Source organism: Panthera uncia, chromosome A2, assembly GCF_023721935.1.
Source record: "Panthera uncia isolate 11264 chromosome A2, Puncia_PCG_1.0, whole genome shotgun sequence".
NCBI lineage: Eukaryota > Metazoa > Chordata > Mammalia > Carnivora > Felidae > Panthera > Panthera uncia.
Window position 1 is genome coordinate 156,736,645 of NC_064816.1, and position 27,820 is coordinate 156,764,464.

At 41.0% G+C, this 27,820-nt stretch overlaps 2 protein-coding genes across 2 annotated transcripts in view; one reads left to right on the plus strand and one right to left on the minus strand.

Annotated features, from left to right (window-relative positions):
- LOC125930498 (uncharacterized) overlaps positions 1-27,820 on the minus strand; it is a 61,431-nt gene that overhangs the window by 10,859 nt on the left and 22,752 nt on the right. Inside the window, 1 exon segment of the mRNA XM_049642315.1 lies at positions 22,036-22,184. Within this exon segment, the coding sequence (XP_049498272.1) occupies positions 22,036-22,184 (149 nt within the window).
- Positions 19,076-23,310, plus strand: LOC125930296 (GTPase IMAP family member 2-like). The gene is made up of 3 exons (XM_049642095.1): positions 19,076-19,556; positions 20,890-20,925; positions 21,763-23,310. Exons 2-3 carry the CDS (start codon positions 20,898-20,900, stop codon positions 22,740-22,742), a joined length of 1,008 nt encoding a protein of 335 aa, XP_049498052.1. The 5' UTR covers positions 19,076-19,556; positions 20,890-20,897; the 3' UTR covers positions 22,743-23,310.

A 27,820-nucleotide genomic window follows, 5' to 3' on the forward strand; every position in this document is an offset into this window, starting at 1 on the left:
GAAGAAGAAGACCAAAGCAGGAGGAATCACAATCCCAGACTTTAACCTCTACTACAAAGCTGTAATCATCAAGACAGCATGGTATTGGCACAAAAACAGACACATAGACCAATGGAATAGAATAGAGACTTCAGAATTGGACCCACAAAAGTATGGCCAACCAATTTTTGACAAAGCAGGAAAGAATATCCAATGGAAAAAAGACAGTCTCTTTAACAAACGATGCTGGGAGAACTGGACAGCAACATGCAGAAGAATGAAACGAGACCACTTTCTTCACCATTCACAGAAATAAACTCAAAATGGATAAAGTACCTGAATGTGAGACAGGAACCATCAAAACCCTAGAGGAGAAAGCAGGAAAAAACCTCTCTGACCTCAGCTGCAGCAATTTCTTACTTGACACATGTCTAAAGGCAAGGGAATTAAAAGCAAAAATGAACTATTGGGACCTCCTGAAGATAAAGCTTCTGCACTACAAAGGAAACAATAAACAAAACTAAAAGGCGACCAACAGAATGGGAAAAGATATTTGCAAATGATATATGAGACAAAGGGCTAGGATCCAAAAACTATAAAGAACTCACCAAAGTCCACACCTGAAAAACAAATACTCTAGTGAAGAAATGGGCAGAAAACATGAATAGACACTTCTCTAAAGAAGACGTCCAGATGGCCAACAGGCACATGAAAAGATGCTCAACATCACTCCTCATCAGGGAAATACAAATCAAAACCACACTGAGATACAACCTCATGCCAGAGTGGCCAAAATGAACAAATCAGGAGACTATAGATGCTGAAGAGGATGTGGAGAAACGGGAACCCTCTTGCACTGTTGGTGGGAATGCAAACTGGTGCAGCCACTCTGGAAAACAGTGTGGAGGTCCCTCAAAAAATTAAAAATAGAACTACCCTATGACCCAACAAAAGCACTGCTAGGAATTTACCCAAGGGATACAGGAGTGCTGATGCATAGGGGCACTTGTACCCTAATGTTTATAGCAGCACGTTCAACAATAGCCAAATTATGGAAAGCGCCTAAATGTCCATCAGCTGATGAATGGATAAAGAAATTGTGGTTTATATACACAATGGAATACTACGTGGCAATGAGAAAGAATGCAATCTGGCCCTTTGTAGCAACGTGGATGGAACTGGAGAGTGTTATTCTAAGTGAAATAAGTCATACAGAGAAAGACAGATACCATGTTTTCACTCCTATGTGGATCCTGAGAAACTTAACAGAAACCCATGGGGGAGGGGAAGGAAAAAAAAAGTTAGAGAGGGAGGGAGCCAAACCATAAGAGACTCTTAAAAATTGAGAATAAACTGAGGGTTGATAGGGGGTGGGAGGGAGAGGAGGGTGGGTGATGGGCATCGAGGAGGGCACCTGTTGGGATGAGCACAGTGTGTTGTATGGAAAACAATTTGACAATAAATTCAATATTAAAACATTTTTTTAAAATAAAAATAAATAAATAAATAAATAAATAAATAAACTTACTTAAAAAAATGTTTAAAGGGGCACCAGGGTGGCTCAGTTGGTTAAGCATCCAACTTCTGCTCAGGTCATGATATTTTGGCTTGTGGGTTCAAGCTCTGCATGGGGCTCTGTGCTGATAGCTCAGAGCCTGGAGACTGCTTTGGATTCTGTCTCCATTTCTGCCCCTCCCCCACTCACACTCTGTCTCTCAAATATAAACATTAACATTTTTTTTAATTAAAAAAATAAAATAAAATAAAACAATGACATCAAATTTATCTTCTTTTTTTTTGTGCAGCTTGGAATAATAAGACTAACTCTACTCTTTGTGGCTTATGCAAATTTAAAGATGGTGCTCACATCTCTCACCAAATGGATACCTGTTGTAGACAACAGGCCTATTTTTAGACAGTTTATAAAAACAGATCTATATTTATAGAAAAATTTAAAAGAGTCAAATATTAAAAGGATATATTTTGGGATATAGCAAGAAAACAGTTCTCCCCATGGGAATAATAATGCCATTGCTTTATCTTATCTGATATCTGAAAATATTTATTTATCTTTTTAATTATCTATTCATCTCTATTTTCAAGTGTATTGGCCCAAATCTATTCATAGGATTCTCTTAAATTTTTTATTGTGTTATTTTTTTTAATACCCATCACCCACCCTTCCCTTCCTCCCACCCCCCATCAACCCTCAGTTTGTTCTCAGTTTTTATTGTGTTCTTGATCTTTGATTTTGATTCACATTAGCAGAATTGTATGTCATTCCAAAGAATTAGCTTTATTGTGTAAATTTGGGGATATTTTGTGTTCTTTTAAATTTCATTATTTCTGTTCCTATTTTTATTTATTATTTATTATTTTCTTTCATCTATATTGTTTTTCCTTTTGCTAACTTCTCATTTTTCAAATACTTAAATATTTAGAATTATGAATTGCCTTCTAAATACACCTGTAGCTTAGTTCAAAAGCTTGGATTGCTTTAGCTGTTATCCAGTTTCTAAGTATGGTTTTATTCATAAAGGGGGTGACAAAATGCTTTGATTTTTAAAAAAATATGAATTCCCTCTACTCAGTTTTCAGATAGATCTTTAAAATTTCAGTGAGAAGTTTATAAACTATCAGGAGAAATAAAGGTAGTTTAAGGGCGTAAACAGTGTGTGAAGCACTTAGAGGAGACACAGGACAGTGTGGGGATGTTGGTGTGTCTACACAGGACACCGACATGGACTTTCCAACTGTTTTAACTACAGTGTTCTCCCTCCAGGACCAGGGCAGGGTGAGTCCAGGAAAGAAAAAGAAGGGCTATTCAAGTCTGAGATTCCCTGGGTGACCAGCCACTCAAAGACTATCATTGATCTTAACCCCGCCCCCACCCCCTGTAATACTGGCGGCTACCAGATTTCCTCCCCTACCCTCCCTGAACCCTTGATTTATGCTTCATACACTCTAGATCCTTAAATGTATTGCTTCTGTGTTTCAGCCTCCATTTATGTCATGTGTGTGAGACTCACCCACCCAAGAAGACTGAGATCTTCTCTTATAAACACTACTTCACAGAGCTGGATGCATAGAAGGTGTTCCATTAAGAGCTGCACAGTGAAATACCATCCAATAGGATAAAACAGGAAGGGAAGGGAGAGGATAGCATGGATGGAGCCAAACCCGTCTGAGAAATAAGGGTGTGACTCTGCTGGCTGCTGCAGAAGCAACATGATTAAAAGTTCTGTTTTGTGTTGGACACCATGGCCTCGGCCTTGGTCTCTTTACGAGATCCACTCACCAGCAAAGGGCATCCACATGCAAAAAAATGTAAGGTGAGAACTTCCGGTCTTGAGAATGCGTCGTCTTCATTGAGCTATCCCACTGCATGCACGCCCCGTCCCTCCTGCCCACAGTCTAAGCAGGACCCTTCTGTGAGCACACAGTCCCCTTCCCCTGCACAAAGTCACCTCCCACTGCCCTAGTTCCCCCAGGAGTCTCAGGGGAGTAGATGTGTCAAGGTCTCTCCTCATCCGAAAATCCAAGTATTTTCTGACCAAAGCCTCAGATCCTCAGGACCAGGCTCCCTCTATCTTCCAGAACCACCTCATTTGTCAGAAGGCTTTCTCAGGTGTGCTGAAAAGACACCAGCATTGGGGAACCTAGGTGCCTCAGTCAGTTAAGTGTCTGACTTCGGCTCAAGTCATGAATTTGTGGTTTGTTAGTTTGAGCCTCACATTGGGCTCTGTGCTGACAGCTCAGAGCTTGGAGCCTGCTTTCGATTCTGTGTCTCCCTCTCTCTCTGTTCCTCCCCTTCTCACACTTTGTCTCTCTCTCTCTCTTTCTTAAAAATAAATAAAGATTTAAAAAATTTAAAAAAAAAGACATCAGCATGGTTCCATCCCCTCTCTTTTTGAAAACCCAGATACCACAAGAAGCTCATGAGCTCGTGGCTTTAGGGAAGGGGAGTGAGAAATGAGTCACTACCATCAGGAACAGAAGCACAGAAAGGAATATGAAAAGATAAACCAGAGTTTCTGGAGAGTTTCCCCATGGGGTGCTCCTGATTACAGCCCAAGATGTGGGAGTTCTCACCTCAAAGCCAGAGGACACATTCTACAACGTCCTATTCTATCATCAATAGTATTCTATTTCCTAAAATGGTCCATAATTGTACAAAATCCTTTCTATTTTGGATTGCTTTGAGGGGTGGGGGTGGGTTGGAATCCACAAATTACCATGTTGCACCAGATGGTGATAATGATAATGAATATCAGCAATGTCACTGCCATCTTTACCACCTTCCTACTTCTCTTCCATGATGCAGTTCATATTTTTTTAAGTTTATTTATTTATTTTGAGAGAGAGACACAGAGACAGAGATAGGGAGAGAGAATCCCAAGCAGGCTCCATATGGTCAGCACAGATGTTAGGCTCAAACTCAGGAACTGGGAGATCATGACCTGAGCCAAAATCAAGAGTCAGACACTTAACCAACGGAGCCAACCAGTTGCCCCATAACTCATATTTTTTTAAACATTGTTCTTATTTTATTCAATTCTTTTGAGTTGCTTTTTAAGTTTATTTTTTAGTAATCTGTATATCCAACATGGGGCTCAAACTCACAACCCCAAGATCAAAAGTCCCATGCTCTTCCAATTGAGCCAGCCAGGTGCCCCAACAATTCATATTTTTGAAAATTATCTATCTCCTTTGTTTTAATTATTCTTCCAAGATCCCTGTGATACTATGCAAATAGGTAATAAAATCTATTAAAAATATTAGAAAAATAAGGCTTGAATGACATATTAAGATTAGGCAGTTAGTTATGGAGGTGATACAGTCCCAGCTGCTCTTTCTCATATGTACTCTTCATTCTTCAGAGATAAAACTATTATTCTAAATAATATTTTCCATGGGACTTCCCATGGCCAGGAAATGAAATGATAAGCTAGAACCCTGCACTAAAACTAGCTAGATAATTATTTTGAAAATTGTTAAATGATAGTTCTTCTAAAAATAAATTCTAGAAGACCAGACTGGAGACATTCTAAATAGAAAAATCTGGAGCTTTTAGTGGAGCTCAAACTCACTATGAGCCTGTGGTGCAAAAAGCAGTCACCAGGAGAGTTAGCAAACATGGCAGCATAAGAGGATGCTGGGCTCACCGTGTCCAGCTAATCACTTAGATTCCACCCACATTGGCCTAAATAACCCAGAAAACCACCAGAAGACTAGCAGAACGGATTCTCTGGAGACAAGCGTAGACAAGAGGCCCACGGAAGAGGGTAGGAAGGGCGGAGAGGCGGTGAGCGCTACACGGACTGGCAGGAGGGAGCCAGGGTGGTGGAGGGGCAGCCAGTCCTGCAAGGCAGAGCCCCCTAGTCTGGCTTGCAAAAGCAGAGGGGCCGGACCTAGTGTGTTCTGAGAGTCAGCGGGACTTAACATCTGGAAGGTTATAAGTCAACAGCTCTGCTCGGAGAGCGGGAGGGAGAGTTGTTGAGCCCCGGAGGGCAGAGTTCACCTTGGCAAGGAACAAAGGCGCTGGGACGTGCCATCTCCCTCACCCATCTCCCAGCCAAAATCCCAAAGGGAACCAGTTCCCATCGCGGAACTAGCTTGCACCACGCAAACACCCAATGCTGTGCTTCTGCGGATCCATCCCTCCGATGGGTCTGCCTCCCTCCTGATGCTGCAGGGCCCCTCTTGAAGTGGACCACTGAAGGAAAAGCGAGCTGAGGCTGCCTCTCCTGCCCCTGTGCACCACCCTGGCTAATACACCAGATCCCATGGAAGCAAGCCTGGCAGTGTGCAAATAGCCCAAACAGGGGCCACCCCACCCCACAGTGAGTCCCACCCCTGGGAGAAGGGAAGAGAAGGCACACACCAGTCTGACTGTGGCTCCAGCGGTGGGCTGGGGGCAGACATCAGGTCGGACTGCAGCCCCACCCACCAATGCAAGTTACCCCGGACAGCACAGGGGAAGAGCCCTGCAGTTCCGTGCCACTCCAGGGACTATCCAAAATGATGAAACAGAAGAATTCCCCTCAAAAGAAACTCCAAGAAGTAGCAACAGCTAACAAACTGATCAAAAATGATTTAAACAATATAACAGAAAATGAATTTAAAATAATAGTCATAAAATTAATCACTGAGCTTGAAAACAGTATAGAGGACAGCAGAGAATCTATTGCTACAGAGATCAAGGGACTAAGAAACAGTCAGGAGGAGCTAAAAATGCTATAAATGAGCTGCAGAATAATATAGAGGCGACCACAGCTCGGATTGAAGAGGCAGAGGAGAGAATACGTGAATTAGAAGATAAAATTATGGAAAAAGAGGAAACTGAGAAAAAGAGAGATAAAAAAATCCAGGAGTATGAGGGGAGAATTAGAGAACTAAGTGATACAATAAAAAGAAATAATTTACTCATAATTGGGATTCCAGAGGAGGAAGAAAGAGGGAAAGGTGCTGAAGGTGTATTTGAAGAAATCATAGCTGAGAACTTCCCTGATCTGGAGAAGGAAAAAGGCATTGAAATCCAAGAGACACAGAGAACTCCCTTCAGATGTAATTTGAATCAATCTTCTGCACAACATATCATAGTGAAACTGGCAAAATACAAGGATAAAGAGAAAATTATGAAAGCAGCTAGGGATAAACATGCTTTAACATATAAAGGGAGACTGATAACACTAGTGACAGATCTCTCTACTGAAACTTGTCAGGCCAGAAAGGAATGGCAGGAAATCTTCAATGTGTTGAACAGAAAAATATGCAGCTGAGAATCCTTTATCCAGCAAGTCTGTCACTTAGAATAGAAGGAGAGATAAAGGCCTTTCCAAACAAACAAAAACTGAAGGAATTCATCACCACTAAACCAGCCCTACAAGAGATCCTAAGGGGGATCCTGTGAGACAAAGTACCAGAGACATTGCTACAAGCATGAAACCTATGGACATCACAATGACCCTAAACCTATATCTTTCTATAATAACACTGAATGTAAATGGACTAAATGTGCCAACCAAAAGACATAGGGTATCAGAATCGATAAAAAAAACAAGACCCATCTATTTTCTGTCTACAAGAGACTCATTTTAGACCTGAGGACACCTTCAGACTGAAAGTGAGGGGATGGAGAACTATCTACCATGCTACTGGAAGTCAAAAGAAAACTGGAGTAGCCATACTTATATCAGACAAACTAGACTTTAAATTAAAGTCTATAACAAGAGATGAAGAAGGGCATTGTATAATAATTACAGGGTCTATCCATCAGGAAGAGCTAACAATTATAAATGTCTATGCACCGAATATGGAAGCCTCCAAATATATAAAACAATTACTCACAAACATAAGCAACCTTATTGACAAGAATGTGGTAATTGCGGGAGACTTTAATACTCCACTTACAACAATGGATAGATCATCTAGACACAGGATCAATAAAGAAACAAGGGCCCTGAATGATACATTGGATCAGATGGACTTGACACTTATATTTAGAACTCTGCATCCCAAAGCAACAGAATATACTTTCTTCTCAAATGCACACGGAACTTTCTCCAAGACAGATCACATACTGGGTCACAAAACAGCCCTTCATAAGTATACAAGAATTGAGATCATACCATGCATACTTTCAGACCACAATGCTATGAAACTTGAAATCAACCACAGGAAAAAGTCTGGAAAACCTCCAAAAGCGTGGAGGTTAAAGAACACCCTACTAAAGAATGAATGGGTTAACCAGGCAATTCGAGAAGAAATTAAAAAATATATGGAAACAAATGAAAATGAAAATACAACAATCCAAATGCTTTGGGATGCAACGAAGGCAGTCCTGAGAGGAAAATACATTGCAATCCAGGCCTATCTCAAGAAACAAGAAAAATCCCAAATACAAAATCTAACAGCACACCTAAAGGAAATAGAAGCAGAGCACAAAAGACACCCCAAACCCAGCAGAAGAAGAGAAATAATAAAGATCAGAGCAGAAATAAACAATATAGAAACTAAAAAAACTGTAGAGCAGATCAATGAAACCAACAGTTGGTTTTTTGAAAAAATAAACAAAATTGATAAACCTCTAGCCAGGCTTCTCAAAAAGAAAAGGGAGATGACCCAAATAGATAAAATCATGAACGAAAATGGAATTATTACAACCAATCCCTCACAAATACAAGCAATTATCAGGGAATACTATGAAAAATTATATGCCAACAAACTGGACAACCTGGAAGAAATGGACAAATTCCTAAACACCCACACACTTCCAAAACTCAATCAGGAAGAAATAGAAAGCTTTAACAGACCCATAACCAGCGAAGAAATTGAATCAGTTATCAAAAATCTCCCAACAAATAAGAGTGCAGGACCAGATGGCTTCCCAGGGGAATTCTACCAGACATTTAAAGCAGAGACAATACCTATCCTTCTCAAGCTCTTCCAAAAAATAGAAAGGGAAGGAAAACTTCCAGACTCATTCTATGAAGCCAGCATTACTTTGATTCCTAAACCAGACAGAGACCCAGTAAAAATAGAGAACTACAGGCCAATATCTCTCATGAATATGGATGCAAAAATTCTCAATAAGATACTAGCAAATCAAATTCAACAGCATATAAAAAGAATTATTCACCATGATCAAGTGGGACTCATTCCTGGACTGCAGGGCTAGTTCAACATTCGCAAATCAATCAATGTGATACATCACGTTAATAAAAGAAAAGAGAAGAACCATATGATCCTGTCAACCTATGCAGAAAAAGCATTTGACAAAATTCAGCATCGTTTCTTAATAAAAACCCTCAATAAAGTCGGGATAGAAGGAACATACTTAAACATCATAAAAGCCATTTATGAAAAGCCCACAGCTAACATCATCTTCAATGGGGAAAAACTGAGACCTTTTTCCCTGAGATCAGCAACACAACAGGGATGTCCACTCTCAACACTGTTGTTTAACATAGTGTTGGAAGTTCTAACATCAGCACTCAGACAACAAAAGGAAATCAAAGGCATCAAAATTGGCAAAGATGAAGTCAAGCTTTCACTTTTTGCAGATGACATGATATTATGCATGGACAATCTGATAGACTCCACCAAAAGTCTGCTAGAACTGATACATGAATTCAGCAAAGTCGCAGGATACAAAATCAATGTACAGAAATCAGTTGCATTCTTATACACTAACAATGAAGCAACAGAAAGACAAATAAAGAAACTGATCCCATTCACAATTGCACCAAGAAGCATAAAATACCTAGGAATAAACCTAACCAAAGATGTAAAAATCTGTATGCTGAAAACTATAGAAAGCTTATGAAGGAAATTGAAGAAGATATAAAGAGATGGAAAAACATTCTGTGCTCATGGATTGGAAGAATAAATATTGTTAAAATGTCAATACTACCCAAAGCAATCTACACATTCAATGCAATCCCAATCAAAATTGCACCAGCATTCTTCTTGAAGCTAGAACAAGCAACCCTAAAATTTGTATGGAACCACAAAAGACCCCGAATAGCCAAAGTAATTTTGAAGATGAAGACCAAAGCAGGAGGCATCACAATCCCAGACTTTAACCTCTACTACAAAGCTGTAATCATCAAGACAGCATGGTATTGGCACAAAAACAGACACATAGACCAATGGAACAGAATAGAAACCCCAGAACTAGTGCCACAAATCTATGGCCAACTAATCTTCGACAAAGCAGGAAAGAATATCCAATGGGCAAAAAAAAGCAGTCACCAAAAAGAAGCCCCTTTAACTCAGACTTTATTAACAGAAGTCCAGGATCCAACAGGAAATAATACTCCAAACTCTCCAAATTGAACAGGAAACATGTAAAAGTATACGGCCAATTCTGGGGACTAGATTTTAGGGGTGGGTATTCACCATGTGGCGTGTTCAGAGGCGTGTAGGAAAGAATATGGTGGAGGTGTGTAAAATAATTATAAATAAAATGGTGAAGGAACTTAATAAAAGTTTCAAGGTGAAGATACCTGGCAATTACACCGATTGGAAGAAATTTGCTATCTGTCTATCTGCAATGAAGGACATATTTTAGGGTTTCTTCACCACAAAGGAAAATCTAACTAAGGCATTCAAAAATGGAAAAGGGAACCCCAGCGAGAAGAGATAAGTTTGATGGAGAGCTTATAGCTGCATGGTTTTAACCACAAGCACAAAGAGGTCTGGTGCTTATGCAGGACAGTACCCAGACGGACTGCTGATGTACTTGGCCGCCTCACTAGTTTATGATTCTGGCCTCAGTCTAAGGGTGCATTATTTATGTGGACTTGAGAGCCAACTTTTTAAATCTTCCCCCTCTCCCCTCAACAGCATCTCCTCTATGAATCTGCTCTGATGCTTCGGTTTCCTGCTCTGAGCAATCACTCATTTGGGGTTTTATTAATTAGGTATTTGCCCCCTTTTGTGTTGTGTCATTTCATGAAGATCAAATGCAACATGAAAAGGGCAATTGCAAATGGTTCAACAAGAGCAGGAACAAAAACATATCAAAGAAAAAGTTGTTTCCCAAACTTCCAGTAAGCAGGAATCTCCCAGAAACTTGACAGATTCCACCCCAAATACTATCACAGAACTGTTGATGGTGCACATGTCCCAAATTCAGCTCAGCTGTTCGGCATGCTTGCCCACAACTCAGGATCTGTTCTTTCTAGCCCACACCTTCAGCTCAGGCCGGAAGGCAGAGTAAGGGCAGAAAACCTTGTTCCAACTCTGTGGTCTCTTGTTTGCTCACAAGAGTCAACAATTCTCATGGCTCTGCCCTTTCTGCAGGAGGCCTGATGTGGGTTTGAGACTGAGAGGAAAATGCCCTTGCTTCATCCTTGTCAGCCTATCATGAGGGCTCAGAGAGGTCTGGGCAGTGAGATCTCTCCTTGTCCCCCCCTGCCCCCTCTCCACGCCATTCTGCATACAGGGCTGGGGACATGGGCCCAACATTCCAGCTTTGTCCTGGGAGGGACCACAGCATTGTGTGACAGCAAAGGCCACAGTTGGCAGGCATGAGGTAAGAAATGATGGTGTGGAGATAGAAGGCAGTGTTGCAGCACATACTGGTAAATTTACAGTAAACAGTCTTGTTCTTATAATTTGAGGCAGTTCTGAGAAATGGACTGACATCAAATGTATATACACAGACTTCCTGGATATGCACACGAACAAAAACCCCACTGGATTATTTAAATAGAAAACAGATGTCACTGAACGAAGCTAAAAAATTCGCTGAACGAAGCTAAAAAAAAAAAAAAAAAAAGCAGGTTAGTCATACAAATAAAACTTTTGCAAGACTACTTGACCTGGGTCATTTCTTGCTTCTGCCTCTGGAAATCAAAAGCAAAACTTAAACTGTTACCTAAAACCGGTATTAGGGAACCAGTTACCAGTTTCCTACCATTTAAGAAAATTCTAATATTATAACCCACCACTTGAAGAATACACAGTCGCTGCCATCTGACTATACAAGTGACTTTACAACCACACACCCCGGAGCCTCATCCCACATTTGGTGTGAGTGTTCGTGGTTTGCACTTGTGCACAATAACCTTGTACTAATTATCACTTTGGCAATTCATTGGTTTTACTTCTGTGATTTCTGAGTTTTTAATATCTAATAAAGTCATGCAAACTTTGGTGAGTGATGGAGAACATGTGTAAGGACAAGATGTTAAATTGCCTATTTTGTGCCAAGAGGTAGACAAAACTGACTTAATTTAGCCTGAAATGTCTCCAACTCAACACTTCTCTGATGAATCCAGAAGACAAGGCTAGTGGGCTTTTATAGGCATTGCCCTGACAGACCCCTGGTCTGGTCACTACTTATGGTCTCCCATTAAGAATCACTAATCCTCTGAGCCCACCCTGAAGTAAGAGCCTCATGCCACCTGGCTCTCTACGAATCCAGTCAGTCCCAATGGGTTAGCGTGGGCTGGGGCTTACAATACAGAGTGAGCAGGGAGGCACACATGCTGAGATGTCAGTGGGAAAGTCCGACGCTGGAAAACCAGCAGCACTGTGATGATGAAGACTCCTGATGTCACTACATGGTCATAATCAGCACTATGGCACCGCTCAAATGTGGTAAGACCTGATGTATTGGCAGGAAAGGGCAGAGATAATTCCAGAGGAAGACTAGGGAAAAAGTCCCATTATGTTCATGCAGGAGAACAAAGGTTTGGGAGTTCATACACTGCCCTTTGTTAGCATCTGCACAATTTCCTTGTTGAAATTCAAATTCCTGTCGTCGTGTGAGAGTGTTTCTAGTGGCCAGTGGGTCACACTTACAGGAAAAAGGGACTCTGCAACCACCTCTGAGCACCCTAGCCTAATGGCCTGCCTGCGTCCTGCAATTTCCTCCATCTCTTGGAAAAGAAATCATTGCTTAGTCTCCAGATTAAAGTAGCCTTTGAAGAAAATTCCTCCGTAGAGGAGCTCACTCAGAAAGGATAAAACCTAAAAGTAAAGGTTGGGAATGGGTCAGGTGCTGGCCACCATGTGTGTGTGTGTGTGTGTGTGTGTGTGTGTGTGAGTGTGTGTGTTATGTATTTTGGTTGGGGTACTATCTGAGGAGCAGTTTGGGCAGAGCCTTGGAATAGCCTTTCCAGAAGAGTCTATGCCTCTCTCTAATCTTTGTGAGCACCAGGACCCATCTGTTCTGGAACCTGTCAAGACTACAAGCCAGGATTAAGGGGAAGGGTGTTCTAGAAAGGTGGGGGACTTAGATTCCCTGATATAGGGGCTAAGGCACTAGTACACTGTGCAAGAGAGAAATGCAGTGAGGTGGGAGAGAGAGTGGCAGGCAACAGTGGGTGACATAGGGGTTGGGGAGTAAGAGGAATGAGAGAAGGGAGAGAAAAGAAAGAAGATAGAAGGAACTTCCTTGTTCTGGTTTCACTTCTTTAATTTAATCCACATTTACAATGTCAAGATTATGCAATTCAGATTTACCATGTATCTGTTGCACAAGAAACCATTATCACTGTAGGCCATCACTGTAGGTCAATGACCACATTGGAAGATGTGTTTTGGCCACATGTGATCGCTGATGCACTCTGGGAAGTGAAAAATGTTGGAGGAGGGAATTGTTTGGGGCAAGGAGGGAGAGGGCAAGTTAGAAATAGGCCAAATAGATCAATGTCTACAATTTCAGTGGATAATATTCAGACCCAAGATAGCAAGTTAGACTTGCACAGCTCATCTTTTTTGTAAGATGCTGCCCATCTGGGGCACCTGGGTGGCTCATTCCACTGAACGTCCAACGCTTGATTTTTGCTCAGGTCATGATCCCAGGGTGATGGGGTCAAGCCCCACATCAGGCTTTGCACTGAGCATGAAGCCTGCTTAAGATTCCCGCGCTCTGCTCTGCCCCTGTCCTCTCCTCTCTCCTCCCCTCCCCTCCCCTCCCCTCCCTCTCCTCTCCTCTCTTCTCCTCTCCTCTCCGTCTCTCAAATTAAAACAAACAAAAGAGATGCTGCCTCTCCAGTGCTATGGGTCACAGACTATACCAAACAAACCTTCTAGCTGGTGTCTGAGGATTTGAATCTTTAACTCTGCTTTGATCTGTATTTGGCTCTTTTGACCTTCTGAATCTCTCCCCATGTGTTGTTTCGTTTGCTTCACCCTATCCTGGAGAAAACCTTTACTCATAAGAGAAGAACGATATCTCAAGAGTAGTGGGTTGCAGGTGTGTGTTTGGACAGAGGGGAATTTCAGTTCCTTCAGATGACACCAGATAAGATGGTTCTCCACCCCCTCAGAGCACAGAGTTTGCCTCAGAAGCAGCAGCTTTGGTGTTTGTGGTTTCCTTTCACTAAACCAGAAAAGTTATTTTTCAGCCTTGGCAAAAACACCTTGAAACCAAGTTCTTTTCAAGACACAGTTGAACTCAGAATGAATTAGAAGTAAACATGAAAAGCTTTTGTGCAGAAGTTGTTGGTGAGGAAATAAAGGGCGGACAGGATCCTGAGTACAGGGGAAGGTGTCAGGAGACATATTGGGGCAAAGACTCCATGTGCTCACCTCCCAGGTCACATCCAGGGCTTCTCTCCAGTTTGCCTTAACCATAACTGTTCTGTTTTGGTGCACTAAGAGGGTGGGATGTAGCAAGGCAGAGGAAGTGAAGGAGGACCCCAATAAGAACACCCAAATGCAGATCATGGAACACACAACGAGGGACAGGTTTTTGAATCTATTCTTCACACAGCCAACAGTCACACACATCTGACTGTGGCCTGATTAAAACAATCCTGGAGTGATTTTCCATTTTTCGTAGGAGAATATTCAGGATCCAAACTTGATGACAAGTCCCCATATGAATTGAATCTTCTACCTCAAACTCCAGCCTCATTACCACACAGTCTGACTTCCTGTCTCTGGGTTCTAGACATCCTGGCTTCCTTTGAATATCCGGGAGAATGCCATGCTGTCACTTGCCTTGGAATACCCTGTTTCTTTTTCTTTCAATCCCTCTAGTTTCTACTCACTCTTCAACTTCAGCTCATGTGATGTTAATTCTAAGAACTCTTTTCTGATTACCCCTCTCCCCCCAGTTTAGCTTCTCTCTTACATGCTCCCAAGCTACCTTGCATTCCCCTTAATAACACTCATAATGCTAAAATTTTTGTTCAATGTCAGGTTTGCCTAAGAAAGGAGGTAGTGATGGGGGAAAGATAGTGATGGTAAAAATATTATTCTCTTAAAAGATAGAACGATAATTCCTCTGGAATGGCATAAACTGTTCAGAAAAACAAGATGGCTGTCATGTTTGGAAGGAAGAGGGAAGCCCAAAACCTGATACAGCTGGAACCAGGGCAAAGGAGCAGCCGGTGAGCTGGAAAGACAGCCTAAAGTAGCTATTAGCAAATAGAATCCAGCAATACCTTAAGTGGAATGCAAAGAAGGTTTAATATTGGGAAATATTTTCATATAATTTAATGTATTATAAAGCCATGGGGCCACGTAATCTGATAATCCCTTTAGCTATTGAAAGGTAATTTGATAAAATTCAACATCTAATAACTGGTTATTTTTTTAGCATAATAAAATTTTCCATCTGAACCTCAAAACATATTGTTTAATGAGAAACACTGAAGTATTTCCACAAAAGTTAGGAATAAAACAAGGAGGCCTACTATCATTGTGATTATTTGGCATTCTTCTAGATACCAGCCATGATAAAAGTGAACAAAATTGGAAGTTAAAAAGAAAATCCAAGAGGAAGAGGTAAAATGATCATTTGGGGCCCCATAAAGAACTTCTACAAATCAATATCAAAACGTTTAACAACAGAATTCAAACATGGGCAACAAATATATAAGACAGTAGTCAATAAAGAAAACGACAATTCTTACACATATGAAAAATTTTCATCCACATTCATATTGAGTAACGCATATAAAAATCACATTAAGGGGCACCTGAGTGGCTGACCCAGTTGAGCATCCAACTCTTGATTTTGGCTCAGGTCATGATCTCAGGGTCGTCGGATCAAGCCTTACATCAGGCTCTGTGCTGGGTGTGAAGCCTGCTTAATATTCTCTCTCTCAAGGGGAACCGTCTTGCACTGTTGGTGGGAATGCAAACTGGTGCAGCCGCTCTGGAAAACAGTATGGAGGTTCCTCAAAAAAAATAAAAAATAGAACTACCCTATGACCCAGCAATAGCACTACTTGGAATTTACCCAAGGGATACAGAAGTGCTGATGCAGAGGGGGATGTGTACCCCAATGTTTATAGCAGCGCTTTCAACAATAGCCAAATTATGGAAAGAGCCTAAATGTCCATCAACTAATGAATGGATAAAGAAGATGTGGTTTATATATACAATGGAATGTTACTTGGCAATGAGAAAGAATAAAATCATGCATTTGCAACAACATGGATGGAACTAGAAGGTATTATGCTGAGTGAAATAAGTCAGTCGAAGAAAGACAGATATCATATGTTTTCATTCATGTGTGGATCTTGAGAAGCTTAACAGAAGACCATGGGGGAAGGGAAGGGGAAAAAATACTTACAAACAGGGAGGGAGGGAGGCAAACCACAAGAGGCTCTTAAATATAGAGAACAAACTAAGGGTGGATGGGGGAGTGAGGGAGAGGGAAAATGGGTAATGGGCATTGAGGAGGGCACTTGTTGGGATGAACACTGGGTGTTGTACGTAAGCCAATTTGACAATAAATTATATTTAAAAAATAAAAAAAGATTCTTTCTCTCCCTCTCTGCTCTTCTCCCCCGTTTATGCACTCTATCTCTCTAAAAATAAAAATTAAGAAGAAATTTTTAAAAAGAGGACATCACACTAAGATACAATTTTTCACTTATTAGATTGGCAGACAAAATTATGAGCACGGATATGGGGAAATAATAAAATGCTGATGTATGCAATTTGGTTAACATTTTGTTATAGGCAATCCAGTAATATCTATCAAAATTACAAGTACATGTACCAATTGTCTAGCAATGCCACTTCTAAGAATCTATATGGATGACCTAACTCTCTCTTGCTGTATAACAAACCACTCCAAAACTCAGTGCCATAAAACAACAATTTTATTAAGCTCATGATTTCGTGTGCCAGCAATTCAGGAGGAGACAGAGGGCACATGTTTCTCCTCCATGAAGACTGGGACTTCAATTGGTGTGACTGGAATGGCTTCAGGGAGCTGGGATACAGCTAGATGAGAGCCACATGGTTGTGACTTCTTCATTGTCAACCGTGTTACGAGGTTCTTCTCCATGCTGTGCGTGCTGGGGCTGGAACATCAAAGATAGCTCCTCCACTCCTTTGCCAAGGTGACAGCACTCTTGACCTGGTTGTTTCAATTCCCTAGTTCCTCACACTGAGGTAAAGTCCAGAATTTAAAGGGATTATTGGTCAGCTTTAATCACTGAGAGGGGAGGGAGGTCAAAGAGCAGTCACAGTGGTTGTTCAGAGTGATTGAGATGGTGTGGGGGTGAACTGGTATAGGAGAGAGCAGAATGACCCATGCCTGAGACTTGTCTGTGTCCCATTCCAAGGAACTGAGAACTGTCTTCAAGTCATGGTACTTGATGCTCTGGAAGGGGATGATTGTGATCCATCCTATCAGATCATAGACAAAGCAATGGAATAAAATTCAAAATGGACATCTCTTTGCATTCCCTCACTTGCCAGCATACACCCTTGGTGATGAGATACTGCTGGTAATCCCATAATCTAATTGAATGCTTCTGTTAATGTCTTTTGTATGACTTAAAATTTATTTAAAAAAAATTTTTTTTTGGTGGTGCCTGGGTGGTTCAGTCATTTGAGTGTCCGACTTCTGCTTAGGTCATGATCTCACTGCTCATGGGTTCGGGCCCCATGTAGGGCTCTGTGCTGACAGCTCAGAGCCTGGAGCCTGCCTCGGATTCTGTCTCCATCTCTCTGCCCCTCCCCTGCTCATGCTCTGTCTCTGTCTCTCTCTCTCTCTTTCTCTCAAAATATAAAATGAAACATTAAAAAATGTTTAGGGAGAGAGAGCAGGGGACAGGGGCAGAGGGAGAAAGAGAAAGAAGAGAGAGAGAGAGAGAGAGAGAGAGAGAGAGAGAGAGAGAATCCCAAGCAGCCTCCACACACAGCACAGAGCCTGAAGGGAGGCTTGATCACATGACCCTGGGATCATGACCTGAGCTGAAATCAAGAGTCGGACACTCAACCAACTGAGCCACCCAGGTGCCCCTAAAATTTTTTAATTTAAAAGTTTAGTCATTAATTAAAAAAAAATTTTTTGAATATTTATTTTTGAGGGGGAAGGGGGAGAGAGAGAGGGTCACAGAATCTGAAGCAGGCTCCAGACTCTGAGCTGTCAGCACAGAGCATGACACGGGGCTGGAACCCATGGACCACAAGATCATGACCTGTACTGAAGTGGGATGCTTAACCAACTGAGGCACCCAGGTGCCCCTAGTCATTAATTTTTATACTATGAGACTGACCCTTCTTAAAACTTTGGGCATCAGTTCAAACCAGTTCCTTGGCAGCAAATCCTGTGCTATGTTAAGCTAACAATTCTTCACACTTTTCAATGGACAACCCTCTAAATCTAACCTCTTTTAAAAGATCCAAATTGGGAGTTCTTGTTTGTTTGTTTCTTTGTTTGTATGTTTGTTGTATTGTGTCTTTCCTTTGTTTTGCTTTGCACTCATCACTTCCATGAAACTTTGGAAGTCAGCAACCAACGACAGGTATGGATTGTTCCACACTCCCCACCCCCGCCTTTGCTAGTTCACCTCATGCACTCCCACTGCACTTCTTTATGAGTGTGCTGAGGTTGCTTCAGATCTGCTGTCTCAACAACTTTCAAAGGTACAATCCAGAATTATAACTATAGTTATCATGCTGTACCTTAGACCCCGGGACTTAGTCATCTTATAACTGAAGCCTTTTACCTTTGACCAGTATCTCCCCATCTCCCCGTGAGATCATGACCTGAGCCAAAACCAGGAACCGGATGCTTAACTGACTGGGTCACCCAGGTGCCCCCAAGTCTTTATTATTTTTTTAAATTATATATAAGTGCTTTACTGAATTTTATATATGATTTAGAAAATTGATAGGCTTTGGCTTGATGTATTATATTTACATTATATTTGTTTTACATATAAAACAATAGGAAATAGGTCTCTGTTACTGTTTTGACACAGAATATCTTATTTTTAGAAATAGATTACTGATATTAAGCAGGAGTTACCCACATTGTATTGTTCTTTAGCACACTTAAGGAACTGCATAGAAACGAATCTGGAAGAATAAAAAGTAATAATAGCGTGTGTAGCAAGGTAGTGATGTTCACCCAAATCCCACGGCTCCACTGCATTTCCCAGCCTTACTGTAGTGAGGCCAGGGTTGTGGGACTATTCCTCATCAGTGGGTTGGGAGAGAAAGCCACATGAGGTTACTGCAAATCTGAGGTGAAGGCAATGTAAACTCCATATTCTCTCTCCCCTGCTGTGATGGCTGCCACATAAATAAGAAGAAAGAGCATTTGAACAATTTCAACTTTAACTCTTTGGTTTGTTCTTCCTGAATGTCCACACTCGAATTATTACTGTAGACACGACTAGATCTTTGATCCCCAGAAGTGCGTCCCCTGAAATTACAGACCTGGACAGAAATGAAAAGCCAGGGTGCCAGGAAAGCCATGAGTGGGTTATTTCAAAATGCTCTAAGAGTTAATGACTGCTAACTTCCAGTCTGACTCAGGAAGTGGGCTTCTCTCAGGTTCCTCTTCCTGCAAACTTCCGTCTCTGCACAGCACCCCATTAGAGGTGCCCCTTCCATGCTCTTGTCCTCCCCAGTCCACACTTGCCTTTAGAACAGTCGCTGCCACCAGTGAGAAAGAGGCTTAACTTCCGCAAGGGGCGGGGCTTTGCACTTGGGCAAACTTGAAACAGTGAGGACACAGCCCTGCAGAGAAGGGATCAAATCTGCCGCAGGCAGTCCTGCCTTACTTTCCTGTCCAGCTGAAATCATTCGAACACTGGTGTTCCACTACTGGCAAGAAAACACGGTCCACCTGATAGCAAGTAACTACTGATTAAAATTTCCTATTTTAACTGTTTATTGTGTGCATTCGGCATAAATGAGAATGTCAGACACAGGCGCATGGTGGGGCTCTTTTGCAGCAGGGAGTCTCTGGAGATTGAGAAGAGGAAGAAGATAGACTGCGCTTTTGTTTTATTTTCTTCTCTTTGAGCTGAGCTGGCAAGTCACAGGTTTTAACAAGGAGTCATCTGGGTTTTTGTTTTTGTTGTTTGTTGTTTGGTTGTGGTTTTTTTTTTTTTTTACAGTAAATCAGATAAGCTCACATTCACGAAAAGCTCCTCAGTGTTGATTTCTACTTCCCAGGCTATGCTTGAAAAAAAAATTTTTTAAGAACAATTTTCCTGATTTTAAGGGAAACAATTTAGAGTGACTGCTTTGCCTGAAGTTTGGTCAGTTTACAGGAACTGTAAACATCGTATAGTTTAGTTTACATGTTACTGGCAAACAGAGCTTCCTTAACATAAAGTCAGTGAAAAGAATTTGGACATTCCCATGTGCTCATGAGTTTTCTGTGCCTTGTCACTTTGGTATATGCTGTGAGAAAAAGAGCTCTTTAAGCAAAAGAGAAAAACTATCTGATGAAACAAAGCAATGTATAGGAAAAGGGATAGACCCCAGGGCTTCTTCATGCTGTTGAGGAAAGAAGAAAATGCAAGTAATTGATGGATTGAATGAAATGTATTTCTGGATTCAAAGATAGTATACTTGATTCATGGAGTCTCTTGCAAGGACTGCAAGGCAGAGTGGTGGGGTTGGAGAGAGAGGAGAGGTAGGGAAGAAGGGAGCAAGGTGGGGAAAGGAGAGAAGGAAAGAAAAGACTGAACCTCACATCTGGGGAAGGCAGATTTAGAGAGGAAGATGAGAGAGGGAAAGGGTGAGGCCAAAGAGAGCAGGAGGGGCAGGAGGTCTTGGGAGGATGGAGGAAGTAGAGAAGAGGTAGATGTGGAGACCAGGAGCAGGTAGGTCTTACAAACTAAACCCACTTTTCAACTCACTGGGTGACTTTGGGCAAGGGACTCTATTTCTCTGTAAGACAGATTAATTATCTCCCCCATCAGCTATGAGTAAACAAACGAGCCATGGGTATGACAGTGCTCTTGGAATACAAGAGTCTTTCATGATGCAGAACTAATAAACTAAAAACGTAAATATAAATGTAAGTATATAAATGTATAAATATAAATGTATAATATAACATATATTATACACATATACATTGTATATATAATATTTATAAACATATATAATATATATTTATAATAATATTTATATATAATATATATATTATTGGTCTCTGGCCTCTCTGTCCCTCAGGAACAGCAATGGATCAACAGGAATGCAGTCATTCTGGTAAGAATGTGAATTCTTGTGTGTGTGTGATTATTTTACCATATTTTCTGCCTATTTTATATAAAAATCATTCTACCCTCTCTAAGCAAAGCATAAGCTATCAGATGCTTCTTCATTAGAGAGAAAAATTTTATGCTGCTCATTCCAGTATTTCCCTGGTCCAGCCATTTCACTAGTGGTCAAGAACACACCCCAGCCCAGAGAAGTCAGAAGAACCATCTCTGACCTTGGAACGGAGTCAAGTTACTTAACTGACTGTGAGATGGAACTCACAGTCTTGACTACACATCTCTGATCTTCAGAAAATGTGTACTTTAGACAGCCAGAACTAGGTGATTTGGGCAAGCCTTGCATGACAAGATATGTTTCTTTTCTTTTTTTTAACATTTATTCATTTTTGAGAGAAAGACAGAGCGTGAGCAGGGGTGCGGTGGGCGGGGGCAAAGACTGAAGGAGACACAGAATCCGAAGCAGGCTCCAGGCTCTGAGTTGTCAGCACAAAGTCCGATGCCGGGCTTGAACTCACAGACTGCAAGATCACGACTTGAGCTGAAGTCGGACACTTAACAAACTGAGCCACCCAGGTGCCCCATATGTTTCTAAATCTGTCTCGTCCCCTGAGTATGTTTTTCTAAGATCCAACGTGGCATTCCTAAAGAAACTGAGATGTTTTAAAAATCATTGTTTGTTTTATTTGATAATGGAGTTAGCTTCTGTTTTATCAATACAATGTATTGGAAGATTCTCTTTGCCCATAAGGTGGGAATATCTCCCATTGTTAAAAATATTCCATTGGCATAAGCAGTATATTCATGACACTGTAAACTTGCTCTACAGAACCATGTATGAAGAGCCAACGTGCCAGAGGATCAGAGCTGAGAATCATGCTGGTGGGCAAAACAGGAACCGGCAAAAGTGCTACAGGGAACAGCATCCTCAGGATGCAAGCATTTGAATCGCGGCTGAGTGCCCAGTCCATCACTAAGACTTGCAGTAAACATCAGGGAAGCTGGGGAGGGAGGGAGATGGTCATTATTGACACACCGGATATGTTTTCTGGGAAGGACCACTCTGATTCCTTGTACAAAGAGGTGTGGAGATGCTACTTACTCTCTGCACCAGGACCCCATGTGCTGCTCCTGGTGGCCCAGCTGGGCCGATTCACTGACCAGGACCAGCAGGCTGTGCAGAGGGTGAAGGAGATCTTTGGAGAAGATGCCATGAGACACACAATTGTCCTCTTCACCCACAAGGAAGACCTGGAGGGAGAATCCGTGACAGATTACATCCGCGACACAGATAATAAAGCCCTGTGCAAGGTGGTGGCAGCATGTGGGGGCAGAGTGTGTGCCTTTAACAACTGTGCTACAGGGAGTGAGCGGGATGGCCAAGTGAGGGAGCTAATGGATGTGATTGAGTACCTGGTGTTGGAGAAAAGGGGTGACCCCTACACCAATGGGCTCTACAGCCTAGTAACAGCGTCAGAATGTGGACCTGTGTGGTCAGAGGAAAGGTTCAAGGATTTCAAAAGAGATTTTGTGAAGTACGTGCAAATTCAGAGACGTTACTCAGCTGAAGCAAATGGCCTAAAACAAGGCCTAATCAAAACATTCGTCTTTATTTTATTTTGTATTCATTTGTTCGCCAAATTCCCTGTTCTGTTATTGTGTCCATTGTACAGAGTGTGCAACTTGTTTTACTGCTTTCTCGTTAGAATGTGCAGTTTGTTCTGTAGATTGCTGTTCATTATAGCTGGAATATTGATGACAATTTTGAGAAAGATCACTGGGCTGGAATGCATAACTCGTAGTGTATAGTTACAGGTCAGCAATTATTTACTCACTGCCATATATGGGGTGAATCCAAGTGCTTCCCCTGTAAAATGCAGTGCCTGACATCAGTAAATGTTTGAGATTCTGTAAAGTGTTTAAATCTTGACATTGCTTGGGGTACCTGGGTGGCTCAGTGGATTAAGTGTCTGACTTCAGCTCAGGTCATGATCTCACACTTCATAGATTCAAGGGCCACGTTGGGCTCTGTGCTGACAGATCAGAGCCTGGAGCCTGTTCAGATTCTGAGTCTCACTCTCTCTCTGCCCCTCTCCCACTCATACTCTCTCTACTTTCTCAATATGAATAAGTACACTTTAAAATAAATAAATAAACATTTTCAAAAAACAAAGAAATGAGGGAAGGAAAATGAAGCACACCCAAAACTTCTCCAATAAGAATAAAAGAATGAAAATTAATAAATTCAATTCCCACACCAAACAATACCCATGAAAAGGAAGTAAACTAAAAGAAAGTATGGAAATAATAAAGATAAAAACAAAAATTAATGTGGTGGTGAATAAAACATACAGGGCCTAATTAATAAATTAAAACTCTGGTTTGTTGAAAAAAATTAAACTACTCATTATCTTTTTGGATAAGAAAAGGGGAAAGGGACACAAATAAAATTTTCAATATGATAAGAGGTAGTGACAACTAAATCAGAAGAAATTTTTAAAATTTAAGACTTCTTTGCAAATAAATGTCAAGATCTGGATGAAGGGGATAACTTTCCTGGGGAAATACAGATTAGCAAAACCATTTCCACTAGACAGATGAAGGTGAAATAGACCAATTTACATGGACGAGATTGAGAAAGCCATTCAGGGACCATACCACAAAGTAAGTACCAAGGCCAGATGGTTTTGCATGGGAGTTCTTCTGAACCTTCAACATTCAGATAGTCCCAGTGCTCTTTAAATTGTTGCAGAACAAGGGGCGCCTGGGTGGCGCAGTCGGTTAAGCGTCCGACTTCAGCCAGGTCACGATCTCGCGGTCCGTGAGTTCGAGCCCCACGTCAGGCTCTGGGCTGATGGCTCGGAGCCTGGAGCCTGTTTCCGATTCTGTGTCTCCCTCTCTCTCTGCCCCTCCCCCGTTCATGCTTTGTCTCTCTCTGTCCCAAAAATAAATTAAAAAATGTTGAAAAAAAAATTAAAAAAAAAAATTGTTGCAGAACATTGGAAATGAAGGGAAATTTCCCTAACTGCTTTTTCAAAAGAAGTATAGCATTGATACCTAAGCTTGATAAAGACCATACAAAAAGATGATACTATAAACCAATATCTGTCATGAGTATCAAAACAAAAATACCAAATAAAATACTAGCAAATAGACTCCACCACATTCTTAAACATAAATGAAAAATTGATTCGTTATTGGAAAATCTATTAATGTCATTCACCTTATCAATAGACTTAAGGAAAAATAATCATAAGGTTATTTCCATAGATGATTTGTGAAAGCCTTTGACAAAATTTAACAGCTATTCATGATAAATAATATAATAGCTATTCACTCAAGAAAAGAGTAGACAGGGGCACCTGGGTGGGTCAGTTGGTTACATGTCTGACTCAATTTCGGCTCAGGTCATGATCTCACAGTTCTTGGGATTGAGCAGCGCATCTGACTCTTTGGGACAGTGTGGAGCCTGCTTGGGATTCTCTCTTCCTCTCTCTGCCACTCCCCTGCTCACACATGCTCGCTCTCCCTCTCTCTCTCTCTTTCTCAAAATAAATTTTAAAAACTTTTATAAAAAGTGGAGAATACTTGTTTAAAATATTTATACACACACAAATACAAATTTGTGTATACAAATACAAACTACTGTAATCCAGTATCTCCCTTACTTAACTGGGAATCACTGAAGATATATTTAGGAACAAAGCAAGCCATGTCCATCCTTTACTATTCAACATCATGATAGACATTTTAGCCAATGCAATGAGATAAGAGCAGTCAATTATGGGCATAAGACTAAATAAAAAAGAAGTGATAAACTGTGGTGCATCCATAAGATGGAATCCTAGTCAGCAATGAAAGAGGACAAGCTATGGACACACACCACATGGATGATTCTCAAAGTTTTTATGCTGAGTGAGTGAAGCCAGTCTCCAAAGGGACTTTGTTTTACTTATCTCTAAATTCTCAGCGTACTCTTTTGTTGTTGTTTTGTTTATTTATTTACTTTGAAACAGAGGAAAGGAGAGTGAGCACAAGCAGGGGAGGGGCAGAAAGAGAGGGAGGGAGAGAATCCCAAGCAGGCTCCAAGCTGTCAGCGTAGAGCCCGATGTGGGGCTCCAGCCCACCAATGGTGTGATCATGACCTGAGCTGAAATCAAAAGTCAGTCACTCAACCGACTGAGCCAGCCAGGTGCTCTTAGATTCTCATTGTAGTATTATGGTATAAAATCTACCCTGAAGTAAAACAATCAATGAATGTTAATGAATGGATACATAGATATAAACTCTTAAAGCTGGAGAGAAGTGAATGTGTCGCACATGTCATTCTCCTATTGTATTAACCACCATGTGTAATATCTATCAAGGACTTTCTACCTGCATTCTACCATGGGGGACAAATGGGCATCACTGCTCTCAAGGTATTTCAATATTTTTTAATGTTTATTTTAGTTTTGAGAGAGAGAGAGAGAGAGAGAGAGACAGAGACAGAGCATGAGTTGGGGAGGGGCAGGGAGAGAGGGAGACACAGAATCTGAAGCAAGCTCCAGGCTCCAAGCCCTCAGCACAGAGCCCATGCAGGGCTCATACTCATGAACTGTGCGATCATCACCTGAGCTGAAGATGGACACTTACTTGACTGAACCCCTCAGGTGCCCCTCTCAGGGTATTTCACGTGGGACTCTCATCTCCCTAGTGCTTCTCAGGAGTAGAACCTTTGGCTTTGCCTCATCTACAGCATTAACCTGAATGCAAAGGTGATAATAATTGAATGTACTTACACAGGAAAGAATCGCTGCAGTTAAAGACATTTTTTTCAGATTAAACCTGTATTTACTTTTTATTGGGAGGTGTGTGTGTCTCTTTGTTTAAATATTTGCTCACAGAAGGTTATAATACAGTAGGATGTTAAATTCATAATGGAACTTTGGCTAAAATTCCAATAATGAAAACAGTAGATGCAAAGTGTATGCACATTCTACAGTGAAACCAAATCTATCTCAATCTGAGTGACTATTTCCTTTTTTTTTTTTGAAAATTATTACTTCTTTTTAAAATTTTCATTCCTTAGTTAGCATATAGTACAATAATTATTTCAGGAATAGAATCCAGTGACTCATCTCCTATATATAACACCCAGTGCTCATCCCAACAAGTGTCTTCCTTAATGCCCTTTACCCATTCAGCCCATCCCCCCATCCACAACCCCTCCAGAAACCCTCTGTTTGTTCTCCATATTTAAGAGTCTCTTAGGTTTTGTCCCTCTCCCTGTTTTTATATTATTTTTTGCTTCCCTTCCCTTATGTTCATCTGTTTTATATCTTAAATTCCACATATGAGTGAAGTCATATGATATTTGTCTTTCTCTGGTTGACTAATTTCACTTAGCATAATACCCTCTAATTCCAACCATGTTGCTGCAAATGGCAAGATTTCATTCCTTTTGATCACTGGGCAGCACTCCATTGTGTATACATACATCTTCTTTACCCATTCATCTGTTGGTGGGTGGACATTTGGACTCTTTCCATACTTTGTCTATTGTCGATAGTGCTGCTATGAACATTAGGGTGCATGTGTCTGAAATTTATCCCTAGGATAAATACCTAGTAGTGCAATTGCTAGGTCATAGGGTAGTTCTACTTTTAATTTTTTGAGGAACCTCCATACTGTTTTCCAAGTAGCTACACCAGCTCACATTCCCACCAGCAGTGCAAAAGGGATCTTCTTTCTCCTCATCCTCACCAACATCTGTTGCCTGAGTTATTAATTTTAGCCATTGTGACTGGTGTCAGGTGGTATTTCATTGTGGTTTTGGTTTGCATTTCACTGATAATGAGTAATGTGGAGCATTTTTCCATTTGTTATCCATCTGGATGTCTTCTTTTAAACAATTTTTAACGTATATTTATTTCAGAGAGAGAGATTGAGAGAGAGTGTGAGCAGGGGAGGAGCAAAGACAGAGAGGCAGACACAGAATCTGAAGAGGGCTCCTGGTTCTGAACTGTCAGGACAGAGCCTGACACGGGGGTCAAACTCATGAACCATGAAATCATGACCTGAACCAAAGTCGGATGCTTAACCAACTGAGCCATGCAGGCACCCCTTTTTAGATGTCTTCTTTAGAAAAGTGTCTATTCATGTCTTTTTCCCATTTCTTCAGTGAATTATTTCTTTTTTGGGTGTTGAGTTTGATAAGTTCTTTATACGTTTTGGATCCTAACCCTTTATCTGATATGTCATTTACAAATATCCTCACCCATTTTGTCAGTTGCCTTTTAGTTTCGCTGATTGTTTTCTTTGCCGTGCAGAAGCTTTTTATCTTGGTGAGGCCCCAATAGTTTATTTTTGTTTTTGTTTCCCTGCCTCCAGAGACACATTGAGTAAGAAGTTGCTGCGGCCAAGTTCAAAGAGGTTTTTGACTGCTTTTTCCTCTAGGATTTTGATGGCTCCCTGTCTTATGTTTAGGTCTTTCATCCGTATTGAGTTTATTTTTGTGTATGATGTATAAAAGTGGTCCACGTTCATTCTTCTGGATGTCGCTGTCCAGTTTCCCCAACACCATTTCCTGAGGAGACTGTCCTTATTCCACTGCGTATTCTTTCCTACTTTGTAAAATATTGGTTGGCCGTATGTTTGTGGGTTCATTTCTGGGTTCTCTATTCTATTCCATTAATCTAAGTGTCTGTTTTGTGCCAGTATCATACTGTCTTGATTATTACAGTTTTATAATACATCTTGAAATCTGGAATTGTGATTCTTCCAGCTTTGCTTTTCTTTCTCAAGATTGCTTTGGCTATTCGGGGTCTTTTATGTTTCCATACACATTTTAGGATTGTTTGTTCCAGCTTTGTAAAAATGCTTGTGTTATTTTGTTAGGGATTGCA

Bases quoted from the DNA above. Each gene is read 5' to 3' on its own strand.
- LOC125930296 (XM_049642095.1), top strand. From the start codon at position 20,898: ATGGATCAACAGGAATGCAGTCATTCTG. The intron at 20,926-21,762 runs GTAAGAATGTGA...CTTGCTCTACAG, and splicing joins ACAGGAATGCAGTCATTCTG to AACCATGTATGAAGAGCCAA.